Below are 20,669 nucleotides of genomic sequence, written 5' to 3'. Positions count from 1 at the left end.
AGTAAATTATGTAGGACCCACAATGCATTATTAAGCAGCAAGTTTTGTCTAAGTTCTTAAATACCTACACTGGCAAGATTTCTTTTCAATTCTGAATTATTATATTGACTTTTGTGCCAACACAGTCATCTAAAAAGAAAATTACATAGAATATCACAAATGCCATTTCTGCTAACTCTCAGTCTCCTTCTATTGCTATGTAAATTGCAGTATAAGTTTGATGACAAATCTGTATTAAGACATGAGAGCTATTCTTTATTTAACTCATCATGGTGCCAAAATTAAAATATTTGCTCCAGGTTTGAACAATTCACCTCATTAAGAGATGAAGAATTTTGACAGGTTCACTGTGCATTTTAAGACTCATAATCTAGGTAGCTGAAAAATTTAAAACAGTTGCTTTAAAGGGAAATTTCCACTCATGTGGATACAATTTTTTTTTTGTGAAGCTCAATTCCTTGTGGCACTTTAGACTCTCAAAACTAATTCAAGGAAAATAGATCCTGTATTAACAAAGAAGATAATTAAAGTAGGAAAGTACTTAGTAGAAAAGAAAAAATATCAAATGAACCAAGCAGTGGTAACTTTAAAAAAGTCAAACATAATCAGCATAGCATCTATTGTATTGTAAACTGTGATGGTATTTGTATCATTCATAACATCCCAAACTGGAGACTACCTATACACCCATATATGGAGACATAAAAATGATCTTTAAGAGAACACTAAAACTATATTCTACAATAATCCCACAGAAATCTCAAAAGTGAAAGAAGATGTATATTGCATGAGTCCTTTCACATAAGGTTCCAAGGGAGGAAAATTCATCCATGTAGCCAGGAATAATGGAGAAGGAAGGTGAGTGGGGAGTGCATGAAGCAACTGAGTGAGGTCACAATTCTGCTCATTTCTGTAGATGCTACTCAGGAACATGCCGTGTATGAAAAGGCACGAAGCTGCCCCCATGGGTTGAACTCCCCTTTCTTGGTGTAGCTCATTCTCCAACAGAAAGTCAGGAAATTTTAATTATGAAATTGCCGATATGGAAGAGAAAGCCTAGAATAGCTAAAAAGGGAATATGGACTCCTCTGTTCTTTAAATGTTCCTAGGACCTAGCAGCGTCTCAGAGGTTCAACACTCAGACATGATCTGGGCCATATTATAGGAACCCTTGTAAGCAACCACACTTAAACAGAAACCTGCTCTCTTAAAGGAATTCGTCTCAATGTATACAGATGAGTTGTAGTAACTGCTCCTGGGCAAGGCGAATTCCGTCCTTAGGTGGATCAGATACCATTGTTTTCATCCCACTGGCTTGTTCCTTTCCCTGCTTCCGTTTCCAGAACCCAGGCTTTGACCTCATTCTTTCCTTTCTTCTCCAAATGAAGTGGCTCCTTTTGACACTTCCATAGAGTTCCCCAAAGTGAATCTCTGCCTAAAATTGCCCTCCCCACTGCTGAGATTCTCCACCCCCTTAAAAAACATTTGCCAAGAGCCAAGGTCCACACCATCATTTTTTTTAAAACAGTAGATCAGAATCATGACTCAGTGCCACTCCCAATTTCACATCTGGCTCTAAGTCCTGCAGAAATGAAAGTTAAACTTCCAGACGATATTTGTGCCTAAAGAAGGTAAAAACAATACCATGCCCATGGAGGACATAATTAACACGATAGAAAATAGATATAGATAAATATATATAAAATAGAAAATAAATAAACAAGATAGAAAATCAGCCTTAAAATCAATAGATATAGATAAATAGAAATAAAATAAATAACAAATGAACAAGATAGAAAATCAGTCTTAAAAGAAAAGAAGGTAGCCGGGCGATGGTGGCACACGCCTTTAATCCCAGCACTCGGGAGGCAGAGGCAGGCAGATCTCTGTGAGTTCGAGGCCAGCCTGGTCTACAAGAGCAAGTTCCTGGACAGGCTCCAATGCTACGGAGATAAAAACAAAAACAACAACAACAAAGACAAACACCCCATAAAAAACCCCATAAAGGTACCAAAAATGCTTCAATGTAAAGTAACAGAGAAACAAATAGGAGTTTCCAGAGCTGGCGGGAAGGAGAAATAGAGAATTACTGCTTAACTAGTAAAGCGTTTCAGGGTGGGAAGAGAGCATCCTGCAGGCAGGTGCCGGGTCTACAGAGCTTATGTGGCGTATACACCCACTGAACTGCATAGTTACATTGGCTAAGATGCTAAATTCTATTTGTGCTGTTCTTCCACAATTTAATAGTGTGCTTCACTACCCTTACAATTATCTTCCTTTCAAACCTAGAAGTACTTGTTCTTCTTCAAATATTATTTTCGTGAATGCTAATATCATCTTATTTTGCCATACTCTCTCAAAGAAATGTCAAACTAAAAATCCCTTCAGCATGTTTTTCTGCCTCCCACTCTGTATCCTTCACTCCTAATAGTCCCAGCTGTCCATTGTGCTCTCTCCACATCCTCCTCAGAAACAACAAACCACCACAGCCCATTCCCGATGCCACCATGCCAATAGGCCCCCATCTTTTCTCACAGAATCTCTTTGCTAGTCCCCAAACCTCCAGTTACAATTTGTATCTATGATGCACTGGTATCATAGCAGTCAACCCTCAACTACTGCCCATAAGATTATTGCCCAAAAGACTTAAGAATTTATACTTCTCATGAAATGAAACTGTAAGAGCTGGCAAGGACACCTTATCCATCCATCTATCCATTCAAATTGTCACCAAAGGCCTGCAAGGGTCAGATGCTCCTCTTAGGATCTGGGGGTTTGAAATGGACAGAACCAGAAGAGAAGGACTACCCTGGTGAAGCCCCTAATAGGAAAGCACAGACAATAAATAAAATGTAAGCCCTTTAAAGATGGCAATAAACTCCACAAGAAAGGATGGCACAGAGAAGACAGAATGTGCTGAGAGCAAGGGAAAGGGCTCATTTCCAGTGTCTTTACAGAGAAGCGCCTGTGGGGAGGGTGATCTTCCAGCAAAGATGCCAACAAGAAGGCCAGAGCCAAGCACACACTGAAGAGTAAGAAGGTCCGGGGTGAGGACGAGGCTGGGATGTTTGATGCACAGCGTGGCGGTGGGCATAAGTAATGTTGAATGAGTGACAGGACAGAACCAGGAGGAGAGATTCTAGAGGCATGGGGGGGGGTGTTGAACCCCACCCTCCAGGATAAGGACTTACGGGAGACAGTACAATGAACAGAGGAACAACGTGGAATAACAGGTTTGGACTGTTATAGCAGCATCACACTTACCATTGACTGTCAAGTGGATTTTTAACAATTCCAAGGACTGAAAATATGAAGTCCACTTAGGAAGTTGATTGGAGTTAACCTGGGCAGGCTAGATTAGATGATAGAGATCAGACTGACATAGTAGCTGTGGGCTTTGTAAAAGGTGGGAGGAATCTGCATGCATCTGAAGATCTAAGCAGTGGGAACCAAGGAAAGACTCCAAATGTGTGCATAAAAAGGCCACGTGCTGGAAGACACTGCGATTTTCAGTCTAATCTTGGAAGGACTGCAATTAGTAAGAAGGAACTTGGAAGACTTAGACCATGCGAGTGCGGCCGAGAGATCAATGGCCTGCAGCACAGAGCGGCATTTTAGCAGTCTCTGAGTACTAACTTCTGTTCATCTTCCCACAAATCTAGCTCATGCTTCTAAGCTAAAATGGGTGCACATGTTGCACACAGAGTGTGTACCTATATTCTTTGCGACCGCCAAGAGAAGAAATTCAATAATGCTAGCCGTGTCCTGGCTTTTAGTGATCTGTTTCTTTGTACAGTGTCCTGTCTCTAACAATAAGGAAGGAGTTTATGCCCCGCCCTGAAGGTATACCAACACAGAGACGAAAAAGCAACAGACAGCCATTTTCTTGATGGTTAAACTTCAAGATATATGTAATCAATCTTTGGCAGATAAAATTGCTTAGGAAGAATCCCGTCTAGCATGGTCCTCTGCTGCCTCAGACAAGGATCCAACCTTATCTGCAAAGGGAGTTACAGGTAAGGGAATAATGAAGGGGAGAGAGAGCCAAGTCAGACCCTGGGTCATGTAGGAACCAAGAACTCTATCTGCTCCCCTTCAGGAACAGAAGCACTTTCAGGGTCCATGGTCCCTGTAAGCTGTAATGTGAAGAGTGACTAAAACCATAGACTTATTTTTTTTAATCCTCAAGAACCCATGCATCAAATAGAAGCAGATGTTGGTGGCAATGCCAACCTCACAGCATACCAGGATGAGTGTTATGTACCCAGAAGGAAGGTGGGAGAGCTGAAAAATCTAAATAAATAAATAAGAAAGGCCTTGTGTTTTTCATAAAGGAAGAATGAGACAAGCAGGAGCTTCCAGAACATGGAGAAAACAGTGACGCAAGGGTAAGATAAACACCTTGGCCGAGAATGATGTCTCCCACTAGGATGCTGGAAAGGTAAAAGGGGTCTCAATGGTCGAATATAAACATTTCAAACCAAAGGCAGCTCACCGCAGAACTTGAATTATTGACCCCAACAGCACAATCTGGACTGCCAACAAAAACCATGAGGTTAAATTCTCTGTTTTTCTGATGTCAGGAGAAGCAGAGTCTAAAATCTATTCCAGTTACAGGAAGAGATTGCATCTCTGCGTGGCTCAGTGTGTGAGCATGCCATTGATACATTTCAGGTGTATAATGCCCTAAATAGGTTGAATTATGTCCCTAAAGATACCAGAGCCTAACTCCTGGAATCTGTAAATGTTATCCTACCAAGGACAAGCCTTTGCAGACATCCGACAACAAACATACGGAGTTGAGGAATAAAGAGTTAGTCTCTCAATCTATCTGTAAGCATCCTTCAAAACACAGAAAGGGATTTGAAATAGACAACAAAGGGAATTGAAATACAAATTAAAGATTTAGTGATGTGGCAACAAGCTAAGAAACATCAGCAGTACCCAGCACCTAGAAAGGTAAACACTCAGGCTCCCTTCAGAGCCCTCCAAACCCCCCAGAATTGTGGAAATACACTTCTGCAGTTTATAGTTCACCAAGTTCGTGGTAATCTGTTATGAAATGATGATGATAACCTAATGGGCAAGTTATGTTTCTGTTTTAAAGCTAACCCAAGCTGTCCAGGTTGGCTGAGCCCTTGTACCTGACCCAAACTGATGGCCTTTCTCCTGCAAGACACTGCTTCAGCCTACACTGAAGCTCCCATTGGCGCTTAAGCAGCCACCTCCGCAAGTCCTAATTCTATAACCAGGAGAAGTATAAGTCACTCTCTTATTTCCTATTGCTTTAATTATCTATTTCTTCTGATTTTGGAATGTGTCCATATTTGCTAATCTATTGAAAATAAACAGTCATGTTCTGAATGTAAGGAGAATAAAAGCAACAGTTAAATTTCAAATTATCCAATCTTCACCTTCCATAAAAGTAATTTAGATCATTTGAGTCTGGGAGGAGTTCAAAATTAAATATAAAATGGTTTGGAAAAAAACAAGCTGTATTTGTACAGTCACAATGAATAAGAAAATAAAAAAATAAAAATAAAAAAAAACCAGTGTGGTGTGCGTGGTTACCAAGTAGAATGCAGTCTAGTGCTTTGTTGACATCACACACACACACACACACACACACACACACACACACAGCAGAGCCACGATACAGATCTGGAAAGGGAAGATAAGCAATGGAGTACTTCAGGAAATTCCACAGATCTCCAGTACTAAATGTTTGAAAAAAAATGCAAACAGTAAGGTCAGAAGAATATCCTCACAATATTAAGAAGAAACATGCTTTCAAAAGGCTATGAAATCCTAGGCTCTATTTAAGAAAGCAAAATACATCTGCTCTACTCATTTAAAGCAATACTCTGTCTCTCATCTATGGATAATTCAGATAATACATAAATCCAGTAAAAGTCCACAGGGCTGAACACAACTATGTTTTCTACCTCATCATCTACAAGTCTGACAATGAACTTAAAGTTGTCTTCCCATGGAATGTGGCTTTGAAAAATTACATCATATTAGATATTCCTTACACAGCCATCATCATGGTCTCGATGTGGAGACACGTTTGTATTCCATCCTCCAGCTGATTTCATTCCTCCAGGAGCCACAGCTACAGAGATCTAAATGACCCTGGAAGGGACAGCTGATGACCAACTAAACACAGCTTGTTGTGACTTGTTTGCTTTTAGCGAGGTGGCTCACTAAATACAAGCGTTCGTAGGCATAACGTTCAACAGGAAGAGACACAATGCTGGGGCAGATCTTTCTGAGAAGATGAGAGGTAATGTGTAGAGGGAGTGAAAAGCTGCAGAACACCAGTGTAAAAGCCTAGGCACTGCCATAAACCATGCTACCAAGACCTGGTAATAAAGAGAAAAACAGCAGCTCCCCTGGCACCAGTTGAATTCTCCTCATAATTGTCCTCCTTTAAATATACTTTAAATACAAGCAAGTTTTAGCCAGCTAACTACTCCTTCTCAGTTCCCTATATTTTTTAATGCAAAATATTCTCCAAAACATAGCTCTTTGATACTGTGTTCAAAATGAGAATAAACTCCAGCCTTGGAATTGCCACTCAAGAAAGAACCATAGGTGCCATTTGTGTAAATCCATCTCTATTATTTTAAATACCTTGTTTGTTTGCTTATTTGTCTGTTTGTCTTAACTTCATAAAATCGACCTAGATACTCTGTTAAATGTTACTAAAACTTTCCAGCTGCAACCTTAGTTCAAATTATGAAATGATCCCCACTGGTTCATACGTTGAACAGCCAGTGGTGTTATTCCGGGAGACTCTGAGGGTGTTAGCAGGTGGGAGACAACGTTAGGAAACAAGTCCTTGGGGTCCTTTTGCCTCTGGCCCCTTTGTTCTCCACAAGCCCCAGTAACCATGATGGTCTGATCATTACAGCACAGAAATGTGGGAGCAAGTGAATGGATGCCCCCCAGAACTGTGAGCAAAGATAAAAGGCCTCCTGCTTGAGGTAGTTTAGATGGGCACTTGATCAGAATCACACAAAAACAATCAACATGGACACATGTTTTTGTTTTTTTTTAAAAAAATCATTTTATTCACCAAGGCCATATTGCCTGCCCTTAGATGCCTAAGGAAGAACTGGCTAAGCCTCTTTCAAATAAGCTTTCTGAAGTTTCTTTTCAGACATCAGAAAGTGAATTGTGGTCATCAAACATCACTCATACATAAGTAAAGAATACCAGGAAGGCCTCCTTAAATTACTTCAAAACAACGAGTAAGAATGAGAAATGGGAAGAAAAGCTTCGAGGAGTCTTAATGATGTTTACAACAACAGCAACAAAAAATGAGAACGGCATATTGTTTCAAATTTTATTTTTGCTTCTAACGTATTTGCAGAGTCTTGCTGTTAGAAAAAAAGTTACCAGATAATTCTGTTTTCTGCTTAATTTTCAAGAACTTTTTCTTTGAGAGAAAACAAAGAAAAGAGAAGTTTCCTCTGAAAGTGTTGATTTAAGTTCAAAGTCTTTTAAGAAACTTCAATCCGCCGAGAATGGGAGTGCTCACCTGTGACCTTCTGCCTGGATTTGTTCCCTGAATCCACTAAAAGCACAGCGCTGGGCTCAAATAGAAGGCAAAGCCCTGCTCTTCTCATCGCTTGATAAGAGGAGAAACAAAGTGGCTTTTTCTTCTAATGCACCCAGAAAACAGTTCTTCCTACACCATTGTTACAGAAAACTCCAGGCAACAAAAAAAATGTCCCTTGTATTTCCCAGAGCTGGGTTGAAGCCACCTATATTTTGCCAATCTTATTTCCAGATCAAAATGAACAGCCTCAGACCAAGCAAAACAAAACCTGAACACGAGAAGCAAAGAATAAACCGGAGCTCAATTTCTAAAGAGCTCCTTAGCCTGAGAATGCTATTTAACACCACCAAGAGCTCCCAGACAACTGCCAATCAGATTAAGGCCCCAAGAAAAGTCACAGGGAAATTATGACACTTTACCTTGAAGGCGTACAGATCATTAAATTCGTTTTCCAGCAAATCAAAATAACCTATGCATTACCTCAGATCCGCGATGGCAACTTTAGCTCACAGAAAGACTTCTTGTCCTGCAAAGGCTTGTGTCTATGCTTGCTCCAGTCCACTGGGAAAGCATGCGGATCTGACATGCTCATAAACAGCCTCCATAGACTGCACGTCACCAGGCGCATCCTTGGGAGATGGACTAAATATCCATCTGAGCATGGGAACTCTATGGAGGGTTTTCCAAGTCTCTCTCCTCACTGGACTTCATAAGACAATACTTTGAATGACTGGATATAAATACCTTACAATTCAGAGCAAGTGCACTCAAAACACATTTATTTGTCTTTGACCCTGGAATGCAAAGATGAATGCACAGGCAGAATCCCTTATCTCACAAAAGTTCTATCTAATTTTAACGATAGGGTCATTAGGAAGATGGTTATAAAAAATGGTACAGCAGCTAAGAAGATGGATATTTAACCCTGCTTGATACTCTAGGTGTCTGTGCTACTCTAGGTGTCTGTGCTACTCCACGCATCTGTGCTACTCCACGAGTCTGTGCTAAGTTTTTAGGGAAGATGTCACACACTATTGGTCACCACAATCCATCACTAATTCTACCAACCAGAGATAATCAGAAAGCATTCCTCCTTGGCTTTTCCCCCAGGTCGACATAAGGTTATACATGTAAACATTTCTCATAAAATTTAGAAAATAATGCATTTGGACATGTTTTATTCAAGTGTCATCATAATATTATATTTGTCAAAATGAGTCATTTCAAGGTTAATTTTTTACTTATAAGGGTGACACACACATATATATATGTGGAGAAAGGGAGCAGGAGAGGGAGGGAGAAGAGGGAGGTAGAGAGAGAGAAAAAGAGAGAGAGAGTGTGTTCCCATGGAGGCCAGAAAAGGAATGTACCTCCAGCTGGGCATACAAGGAAAAAGCAGGTGTGACAACCTGCCCCCTCTCAGACACAGAGGATGACTATACCACACAAGACTGAGTGTACGGTGGTAATGACCTTATCTCGCTTTCCCTCCTAGTTTGTGACACTAAGGGAGCTGCCGTCAGTCTGTCAACTGCTAAAGAAAATACCACATTTACCTTGTTGGCATGCATATTCTGTGAGAAAATGCTAAAGGCACTAAAAATAACAGTCCAGGTGACCAAGCAGGTAGCCAGATAAAGTAGGTACCTAAGGATCCTAATAGCATGACAAGGAAATCAAGCGGCAACCAGGGCAGCGTGCCCACGACTCTGCAGGTAGAGGAGGGAGGCATGAGACACAGGCTGAGCACCCGAGGTGTAGGCAGGCAATCCCGGTCCTACAAATGACCGTGGGTAAAACTACAAGCCTCGGGCTCTTGCCCAGATGGATGAAGTTGGTACCCAAGGGGTAGAGGGCCAGCTGTGAGGCTACCATAATGCCTGAAGGGGAAACAGTGGGATCTCAGGCAGTTCTGAGGACCTGCCAAAGAACCAAGAGGCAGTTTTACTTATAGACAATTCCTACTGTTTGCTGGTAAAATATTTTCTGGCTTAGGGACTGCGCATGCCACCAAGATACTGCATCTGAGAGCACAGGAGGTCTGGGCACATGATTCTCTGCACAGAACACGTCCTAAGGGCTCCACTGAGGTTCCTGACGGTGACAAGGGTGGTCACAACTCTAAAATCTGCTAAGTTATACCCAGCACAGAAAGGCTCACTCTATACTGGCTCTAGACAACAGGGAAAAAAATTACGGAACCTCTTCTGTTTAAAACAAAAGGAAAAAAAAAAAACCCTGCAGTTGCAGCTTAGGAGCAGGTAGCTGCAAGCTCCCGGCAATGTGCAACTCCTCTTGGCTTTGAGAGATGGTGTGGACAAGGCTGCGCGTGTAAAACCGGTTTCATTAAAAGCCTCCGGTCATTCATTCTGCTTATTAAAGCCACTCCACGGTAGTATTCACAATGGAAATCTCTGCTGCTGTAGCAATGATACTAAAACACAATTAATCCCTCTTCCTGAAGTGTGTAGGTTTGTGCTCGAGGTATAGTGTTAATTGCCACTGCCTTGTACCACAGCTTCAATTAGGAATCCAAATGGGAGCAAGACAAACATGGATCCCATTAAGTTCCAGAAGAGTTGGAACTGAAGCCACACCCAACACACACACACACAGAGAGAGAGAGAGAGAGAGAGAGAGAGAGAGAGAGAGAGAGAGAGAGAGAGAGAGAGAGAGAGAGAGAGAGAGAGCGCAAATGGCTTCATCTGGGGAACTGCAGTGACATCCAGTGGCTGTCAAGGGAAGTACAGAGCCATGTCTATGGAAGTGTATTGCTACAGAGACCTTTTAATCTTAATGTCTGTAAAACTGCATTATCAGAACCATGTCATACTATATCCTGCCATTGAACAATTCAAAGACTTAAAACCGAGTGAGGACATTTACTTTCTCTCAATTATTTAGCCGCTTAAGATTCTCAGCAGTCAAGCGGCTGATTGTTCCCAGAGAGGCTTCAAGCATATTCTCCTTCTTCCTTTGAAATTCAGACATTCCACAACTGTCCTCACCAAGAGAAAGTCTACCAACACTTTCTAAGCAGGTAAACAGTATCAACACCACTTTCAGAAGTGTGTGTGTGTGTCTACCTGCCTGCCTTTCTGTCAGAGTCTGTCTATCTGTGCCAGGGTGTTGTATAGCAATCTCTTACTCAAGTAACCACATCTGACTTTCAAAGTGGTACCTGAATCAAAGTCAGAACCCCGTGTTTGCACCTCAAACACTTTAGTAATGGAGACATCTCCCAACTCGAGAATTCTTTTAAAGCACGTCCACCAAATAACTCTGTTGTCATTACCATATTTTTCAGAACAAATGAAACAAAGGTAAAGAATTATACAGTCATTCCAGAAGTGAATGACTGTCATGATGAATATAAAAAAGTCCTCGACAGTTCTTTAAATAAATCACTTGAAGTAATTTGGCTGTCAATAGTAAGTTATAAGAAATGATTTTGATGATTGCTCAGTAACATTTATATGGCAAAAAGAGAAGCAATGTGTGTGTCACATTGAACACCTGCCATCAGATATAAACATAAGACTTTGCAGGTGTGATTAAGTAAGGATTCTGAAACGGTGGTACTGCTGTAGATGAAGAGGGAGGCTCTAAACATGGCTGGGACAATAACAGGGGACTTGATAGCGACAGAAGAGAGGTAGGCTCTCAGACCAGAGGCTGATCAGAGAGGTGCATCTTTGATCCAAGGAATGTTGGTAGCTATGAGAACTGAAAAGAAGAAGAAAAAAGGCGAAAATTCTATCTTAGAGCCTTCAAAGGAATCGTGCAAGCCTTGACTTCAACCAAAGGCATTGACTTCACACCTCCAGGAGTGTGGGACAGTAAACAGCCCTGTATAAGCAAACGAGTTCATGGTAACTTGTAACAGCAACCATGTGAAAGCAGTGCACAGTTGAACGCATGAAACAGCGTGCCAGGACTCACCCCTTCCTTTCTCATCTACTTAAAGACAAAAGCAGGCTTTGCCACCTAAACACCTACAAGAATAAGAAAGTAGAGAATAAAATTACTGCCAAACCCTGTTCTCACTCTAAAGGGCAATAAATTGTTTGTATTTCATTAAAAGAAGACCCTACTTCCCATAGCCAGGAGGATAACTATATGTTTTTCTTTGGATTCACCTTTTTATTTAGCTTCTTTAGGATCACCAATTATAGACTCCGTGACCTTTATTTATGGCTAGAAACCAATTATGAGTGAGTACATCCCATGTTCATCTTTTTGGGACTGGGTTACCTCACTCAGGATAGTGTTTTCTATTTCCATCCATTTGCATGCAAAATTCGAGAAGTCATTGTTTTTTACCGCAGCGTAGTACTCTAATGTGTATATATTCCACACTTTCTTTATCTATTCTTCCAGGGGCAGAAAATTAAAATAGTTTCTTGACTGTAACAAAAGATCTACTAGGTAGCTAAAAGTCTTCAGCCATAGTTGATTGAGCACATTTGTCAAAATTTTGAGGGGTGTTATAAAAATGAACCATGAGCGGTGCATTTTTTTAGTAAAAAAAAAAAAGAAGAAGAAAAAGAAGATCCTAAAACTCTCTGCACAATCCACAACCCAGAGAAGTATCCCATTAAATATTTGAGAAAAGATACTATTTTAAGTTTTGATTACATTTTTAAGTCTTCAAGAAAAATCTAGAGTGTATACCAACACTCAAGCAACCAAACAAAATCTTTTTCTGCTAACTTCTTGAGAGATTTTCCTGCATTATTATGAGATTTGACAGTGAAATTTAACGCCGTGTTGTGGTTCCACAATTGCTGTAGCTCCATCATGATTTAACTAAATAGGGTGACAAATTCACAACTTTTCTGCCTTTGTTCCTATTCTGTGCTTTCTTTGTCCACCATCCATGGCACCAAATGAAAGAGAAGGACTACTTAACACCTAGTTATCTGGTTTTGTCTACAGGAAGAAAATTTTTGCCATCTGGTGGTTGTGTATCCAGAAGGGGCACTATTAGACAGTAATCTCATATCCTTACCTACACCGGTGTGAGCCAGGTGCTCAAAAAGGGTCCAGCTGTTGTCATCCACATAGTGGTTCTTCAGGATCAACAGCTGGCAAACATCTCGGGCGGTGATGTCACTGGGCACTTCTAACGCCCGGCTGGTCTCATCCTCGCTGAAGACTTTAATCACCTGTGTTTGTAAGAAACAAGAGAAAGAGCTCAGGAAACCCTGCTTAGTGTCTCGGTTCCTTTTCCATGACAAAACCCCTGAGAAAAGAAACTGAAAGAATGATGGGTTGATTTTCGGTTCATAGTCACAAGAAATTTGCGCCATCTTGGTGGGTTGTCATGGTGACCGGAGCTTGAAGCGCCTGGCCACAGGGCATCTGCAGTCAGGAAGCAGAGAGAGATGGATGTTCATGCCCAGCTCACTTCCTTTTGGGTACAGAATCCAGGGCCCAGCCCATGTAATGGGGCCACTCACATTTACATGAATCTTACCATGTCAATGATCACAACCTGAATAATTCTTCAAACATACCAAAGCTTCTGTTTCCATGGTGATCCTTTCTATCTCAGATATTCAGCATGAGGTTGGCTTAACTAATAAAACGGTTACCATGGAAGCAAACTAATATGTCAATCATGCCCCAGTTATCCACACTCTGCTTAATGCCAGAGAGCTAAAGATCACCTGCTCTGCCACACCCCACATGACACTAGTCCACAGCCCACATGTTAGACTTTACAAGCTGAAGACTTTCTCTTCCCAGGCATCTGCTAATTTGCATATACCTGCCCACCCTTGAACCCAGTGCCAATTGCCTTGTCTTGTATAGCTATAGATTTGATATTTTTTCTTCAGTACTTCCACAAGTAAATAATATTATAAAATATTGTCCTATGTCTGCGATTTCACTTAACAAACCGTCCTCCAGGTTAAGACATGAGGCAAATAAAATTATTTATTTTCTTTTGACAGAAAGTCTTACTATATATAGCCTGGGTTGACCTCAAACTATTTAACTCAGGCTAGCCTGAAGTTATCAGTGGTCCTTTTGCCTCAGACTTTCAAATGCTGAGAAAATGGGCAAAAGTTACTATGCTCGACTCAGGATCTCCTCCTTCTAAAAGGTCCATTATGATCGCATATACACATAAACACTACAGCTTCTATATACATCTTTCCACTGTGGGGACACAGGTGGTTTCTATACTGTGGCATCATTAATAACTTTACAATGAGCATGAAGCTACAAATGCCTATAACAGATAGCAATTTCAGTTCCTTTGAGTGCCTACACTTGTGCACCGGGTCACGTGGTAGTTCTCTGTTGAATTTCCTTAGAAACACCTCTGCCATTTTTTTTAATGACTAATATGCCCTTCTTCCTGCATCCAAATGGAAGCTTTTCTCCTTTCTGCTACATCATCTCCAGAGCGACGTCCTCTGGTCCCTGGGTGATGGCACCCTATAGTGTTTCTGATTTATACATCTCAGTGCTCAGGGCTTCTCACAGCCCTGTCACCTGACCATTAGACTGCAGAGAAACGGTGTCGCTCATTTCTCACTCTGATTACTTTCTGATGTTGAGTTGTGGGAAAGAGATAGCAGCCTTATCAGATATATGACGCTCAAATATATAGGCAGTTCCTTGCTACATGCAGCCCTTCATTAATATATTCCATTCAAACAAATGTCATTCTTGTAAGTCATCAAACTTGCCAACTGAGCATAAGCCCCATAAAATTCCTTGTGTATTTCATCTTCTTTCATGCATCCACACCTAGGCACCAAGCCACATTATTCAACATCTGTCTTTTCTCCATTGTCTAAACTAAGTTCCGCTTGATGCCTAGTCTGTCATTTTTCTCACCCTCGGGTCTATTGAAAGCTATGAGCTTCTTATCAGTATTCTACATTTTTCTTTCCATATATAAATTTTGCAAACAATCCAAGGAATTTGGGTGCTCTACACTGAGACATAGTCATAAAACCCAGAATACAACAGACTATACCTAGACAGACGTTGCCATTTCAGGTACGGCAGTTTGGGCAAGGGCTCACTAGGTATTCACATGTCCCTTTAACACTCCTTTTCTCTCCTGCAGTCCATGTGGCCATGGAATTGAGTTTTAGTCAGCAGAACGCAAGCCTGTGGAACAGTGAGCCTCTAGATCTGTCCCATAAAATTCTACCACATGTCCTGATTGTCTTTCAGCACCCTCCCACAGAATAAAAACAACTGCACAGCCTTGAGGAGACTAAGGTCATGGACAGAAGGAATTCTTGTCCCCAAATGACTTCAAGGACAATTCTCCGCTAGGAGTATCCTTGTGAGTAAGAAGCAAGTGTACGTTCTGCTAACTCTGTGACTTAGGAGTGAACAACTAGAGCATCCAATGTCCAGCTGAAATGACACAGAGTTAGAAGTTCCCACAAAGGAGCCACTCAGCATTCACCAAGCTGCGCTCTGCACGAGACTCCCCAGTATCAAGAATTATCTGTATGAAGCTAGTAATCAGATAAGCATACACATGGCAATGGAGCCATTGCGGAGCTGTGTGCACAGACCAGAGTGAGAACGAGAATATGCAGTCCAGAAAACAAGCCTATCATAGGAACACCAGCATTTACACATGGCCAGAAAGTCAAGCAAAGGCAATAGAGAAAAATATCCCTGTTCAGTCTTTATGAGACTGACGCGCTACCTACTGCGCTGAGGCACGTCCTGTTCAGTATTTAAAGTAGCCTTTAAATTAAAGTAGCCTCATTGTATTACAATGAGGTAAATTCTCTCTTACAATGGAGAGGTGACCTAAGGTGAAAAATCCTTCTGTGTATTAATGGGAGGATATTTATTGAAAGTATTAAAAGGTTCATTCCTTTGACTCAGCAATTTCACTTCAGCAAAAATATTTTTAAAAAGTTGTTTTGCCAACTTTCAAAAGTGACTTTTAGGCCAACAAAACATTCTTCCTAATTTTAATGACCTGAGTTATCAACAATAAAAGGAAATAAAAAATACCTCCATAGAACAGACTGTTGTTTGGACAATCTTGAAAACATTACCCAAAGAAATTATATAAGAATATTTCGAGTCAGGCATGGTGGCACATGGCTGTAATCGCAGTACTTGAGAAACAGAGACAGGATAATTCAGAATCCAAGCCCAGCATTGGCTACAGAGTGAGTCTGAAGCCAGTCTGAAAGGTGGGGTTTAAAACATTTACAGCATACAACAAGCTTCCTTAGCCTTGGCTCCCAGCCTCCTCTCCCTCTTTTTATAACTGTCATTCCTTTTTTAAGCACCCCCGCTCCCCCATCACCGTGATCAACTATCTTTTCAATTGTGGCTACTCCTCCTCCAGCTCAGACACACTCTACTGAAGTTCTGGGGCTGGATTTGGTGGAACCCCAAAACTGGGAAAGCCAGGGATCTGGAAATGAACCATGAGAGAGGCCAGAGTGTAAGAGCCAGCAGAACTCATACAGATATCTGTTTAACAATCACAGTATGGGATCTCTTTCCTTCAGTGCTGTAGGTGTTGAGATGTAGACCAGAGCTGCTACTGGTCAGAAACACAGTGGTAGATGCAACCCAGATAGAAGAAGTCACATGGCAATATGCTGAATGTTTGTGCCCAACACAATTCGTATGCTGAAACCCTAATCCCAGAGTGGTAGGGTGACCTCTGCTCTGGCCTTTCGGGGGTGATTAGAGTAGGGTTGTGGATCTCTTGGTAGCAATCAAGGTTTTACGGAATGGGTCACTCTGTGATCCTAGGGGATAAAAAACATGACATAGGCCTATAAGCTGTCTTTCCTGTATCATGTGATGTTCCACCTGGAACTCACGTCTGTGCTCTACATGCCCCCCCCATGTTTATTTTGGGAAATTCCTACTTATATTTCACCTGAAATCAAATGAACTCCTCTTCAGAAGGCTGTCTTGACTGTTCAGGGCTTCATGAAGTATCCTACCCACCTGTGCTAGCAAGCCCCCACCCCCAGGGCAGTTTCTCTTTATTCACTATTTACATTTGTATCCCAGGGAGCTGCCTTAGGTCATCCTGGCTTAATCAAGCTCTGCCAAGCAGATGCAGCCAGCATCCACGGCAACGGCTACCCGCATCCTACACACGGTCAACATTCAATATACCTTCTTGGCATTCATTTTGAAACTATTTTCCACCACAGTAAATATAATTATTCAAAAATATCTTTGCTGAGGATCGTTCTTGGTACACACAACTTTTCAGTGGGAAGAAAACAATTCCAAGTTGGAACTGATTCAATATGGCAGACCGAAGTTGCAAAGCCAACGAGGCGGCCATGGAGTATCAGGATTGTTGCTGAACTTCCTTTCCCATCATCATCTGTCTCTCAGAAATTCCCTGTCTGGCGACTTGTGTGGAGTTTCACGGTGCTGTGTTATCATCTTGGTAGGCTGTTGTTTGTAGGGTATGCCTCCTACATCTGGGTCTGGACTAGACCAGGGCTGACTTTCTACCGGACACACCCACTGTGCCCACGCTGCTGGGCTTACAGTGTATTTGACCAGACTCTGAAAGAAGCCCCTGCCAACAGTCACGTGAGCATAGCCGGATTCAGTGGAGCAATGGTGTGTCCCTGAGCCAAGAACCCAGGCAGGGTACCTGGAGAAGGATGGGTGAGCTGCAAAGACCCCTGCAGCTTCCTGACTGCCCTGTGTATATTCTTACAGCAAACTCTCATCACCTGGTGCTAGAGAGGCCTGCTTCTTATTTTCCATTTCCACCTTACATTTCACGGAAGCTATGGAAATGCAAAAGCTGGAGACACTCAGAAGGTATTCACGATGGTAACCGAGGGCAAGAAAAGCACAGGGCAGAAAAGAAGGCTGGGAAGCAGACAGTTTACCCACCCACCCACCCAGGAAGCCATTGCTTTCCTCCACTGTCACAAATGATCAGGATTGTCAAGAATTGAGACATGTGACCTGAGAGCCTCATTATTTTATTATGCCTATCAAATACATCTGTTACTAGCATGTAAGTACTACTAAATTAAATTTCAGAAGCAAAGCCAAAAGAAACTTTTCGTGAACTTGGGCCAGAAGGCAACTAAAATTCACGGAATAAGTGTTATTGATTTCAAAAAACAATATGTATTGAAAAGGAACAATACTTTGGTTTGAATTCCATTTCAAAGCCGGATTTTGGAAAAAAGAACTGCTGCTGTTTTTCAAATCTTTACTTCTGTGTATATGTATTTGTGTGTGTGTGTATGTGTGTGTTGTATGTATATGCACATGTGTATATGGGTGATATGATTAAACATGTGTGTGCATGTTTGAGTGGTATATGTATAGTGTGTATGTGTAAGGTATGTAGTGTGTGTGAGTGTGTTTGTGTATGTGTGTGTACCTGTGGGGCATATGTTGTTGTGTGTATGCATGTCTATGTTTGTGGAGTGTGTGTGTACATGCATGTGCATGTGTTTGTGTATGTGTGTGTGTGTACCTGTGGGGCATATGTTGTTGTGTGTATGCATGTATATATTTGTTGAGTGTGTGTGTATGTGTGTATGTGTGCATGTGTGAGGGTTGGGTGCGGTTTTACCTAAGTTGGCATTCTCCTGCAGCATAACCCTGGGGTCTCTGGAACCCATGCAGTAAGACAACATTTGTCCTGTTACTAGTGCAGAAGGGCAGTTGAAAACTCTGTTCAGTGTCTATTCATGGCCTTTAAACATGTGAAGACAGAAAAGATAACCTAAGCCTCAGCTCTCAAGCAGAGTTAGGTCTCTTGCATAAAGCATTATTACACTAAAACCTTCCTATCCAAGAAAAAGAAATCGACTCCTCACAGAAGCCACAGGCCTGGTGTGTGTAAAACTCAAGCTTGCACTGTTAAGGATCGTGGGAAAACAAACAGCACACTGTTCTTCAGGTCCCGTAGAACATAATATTAGTATCCTGTCTCCTCTACAGCCTAAAAGCTAAAAGGGGCTGAAGTTTATATAACCATGCTATTTAATAAAAGGATATTATTCATTTTTAGTTAAGTGACCCAAATTCCCAGCTTGATTTATAATGTGAAGAAAATAGGATAAGAAGACTAATATCACTGGAAATTGTACACCAAAAGAAAGAAATCCTGCTTGGATCCAGAGAATAGCAACCGACTGGCTTTAGCAATGGTGGGACATGTAATAAGTGATTTCTTGTGGTTTTTTAACAGATCGGGAAATGTATTTAAATTATACAAACATTTTTTATAGCAAGGTCAGAGAAGCCTTGAATCTTCACATTCTTCTAAATAAGGAATGCTGTGGCCCGAGATAAGAGGAGACAGTGTAGGAGTTTTGAATTAAACAAGCCTGTGTGTTTGCTTAAGGGAATGGAAATAATGGATTCATCCAAATCTGCTTTTCAAACATTGAATCTCTAAAACGGCTCTGCTCCAAAAAGCCCCTGATATTCAGGAAGCACTGTTACTTTCTATGTCTCTACTGTACTCTTTCCCTAGGTGTGAAATACTGAGAGCAAAGGAGGACATGGTTTGGAGGAAACACATAATAAAGTCTTACATTTGAGAGAAATATTTAATAAGCATTATACCTGAGCACAAGCTGTGAATTTTTAATTAGTTAGTGCACTTCAAAACAGGTAAATGTCACTAATATTGACCTTCAGGAACTGACAGACAGGGCCCTGTGCAGCCCCCACCCCATCCACCTGACTCCAACGACCCTTCCCTCCTCCTTTACTTTCAAGAGCAGAGCACTTTCTAGAACACAGAACCTTTGCAATAGCGCAGATACCACTGGCACTACACAAACCATCTCTCCCTACAACCTACTTTTCTTCTCTAAAATCCAGACACGCCATTATTTCTATGAGAGAGGTTTCAATGACCTTTTCAGTTTAGAGACAGAGTGTCTGTCCCATGTCTGGTGTACCTATGCCATCAGCATCAAAAGCCCTTACTACTCAGAATGCCACATGACATCAATGTTACAGCTGCCTCCTATGATGGCCCTAGCAGCTAGTGGAGAACAGAGCTCATAGTGGACAATTGAAGCAGTTATCCCAGCTATTCCATGGTGAATGAAGCCATTGTCAGTGGCCCTGTGTGAGGCATGAGGGATTCCACAGGAGCAGTATTGAGCCCTCAAGTTTGAAACCACACACAACGACCAAAGAGAAAATATTAGCAAGTTTTCATGGCATTTCTCAGCTGAATAAAGGCCAACCAAGGGATGACAGTAGTGTATTGTCACATTTGGGGTTGTGTGAAAAGTTAAAACACATAGAGAAAAATGGGGTTGGAGAAGATATTATGAGAAAAGGTACTGAGAAAGAAAAAAGCAAATATAATAATAGTAATAATAATTTTGCAGAAAACAGTCCAAAGTGCAGACACCGGGGCTGCCTTCACATGACTAGTGGAGCTTCACCCTTGCCGACAGACCACGGAGGGGAGGGTGACCTCACCTAGATCTGCTGGGCACCTACCTGTTTCTTTTGGTGCCACTACAATTGAGGATAATTTCTATAACACCCAAATTCCAAGGCGCCTCTCAAAACTACATTTCTGTGCATTTGAATCTAAAGTGTGCTATAGAGAGTTAAGTTACAAATCCCACACTAAGTACCCAACGACTTCATTCATGACAATGTCTCTGAATAGTCAGTGCTTTAAAGTGATGTGGGATTTCCCTCTGTAAATACCATTGGTTAATAAAGAACTGTCTTGGGCCTGCTCAGGGAATAGAGGTAGGTGGGGAAAACTAAACTAAATGCTGGGAGAAAGAAGGAGTTAGAAGCCATGTAGCCCTGCCAGAGACAGATGCCGGAGCTTTAGCCAGTAAGCCACAACCATGTGGAAAAACACAGATTAATAGAAATGGGTTAAATTAATATATAAGAGTTAGCCAATAAGAAGCTAGAGCTAATAAACTAAGCAGTGATTTAATTAGTACAGTTTCTGTGTGATTATTTCGGGGCTGAAATACCAGAAAAACCAAGCAGCCTCCTTCAACAATAAAACACATGAAATTCATTAGGACTAACTTTTCTCTGCAAGGCACAAACCTCAAGTGCTAACACTTACTCATACTTAAGGGAGGAACATACT

At 41.4% G+C, this 20,669-nt stretch overlaps 1 protein-coding gene across 3 annotated transcripts in view; it reads right to left on the bottom strand.

Annotated features, from left to right (window-relative positions):
- Positions 1–20,669, bottom strand: part of Grb14 (growth factor receptor bound protein 14) — a 97,615-nt gene that overhangs the window by 24,686 nt on the left and 52,260 nt on the right. For all 3 annotated transcript variants that reach the window (XM_075985024.1, XM_075985025.1, XM_075985026.1), the window contains one exon: positions 12,579–12,735. In XM_075985024.1, coding sequence (XP_075841139.1) covers positions 12,579–12,735 — 157 coding nt within the window. The remainder of the gene's footprint in view (positions 1–12,578; positions 12,736–20,669) is intronic.

Source organism: Microtus pennsylvanicus, chromosome 9 (assembly GCF_037038515.1).
Source record: "Microtus pennsylvanicus isolate mMicPen1 chromosome 9, mMicPen1.hap1, whole genome shotgun sequence".
Lineage (NCBI taxonomy): Eukaryota > Metazoa > Chordata > Mammalia > Rodentia > Cricetidae > Microtus > Microtus pennsylvanicus.
Note: the sequence above shows the minus strand (reverse complement) of the source record. Positions and strands in the feature narration are given on the sequence as shown.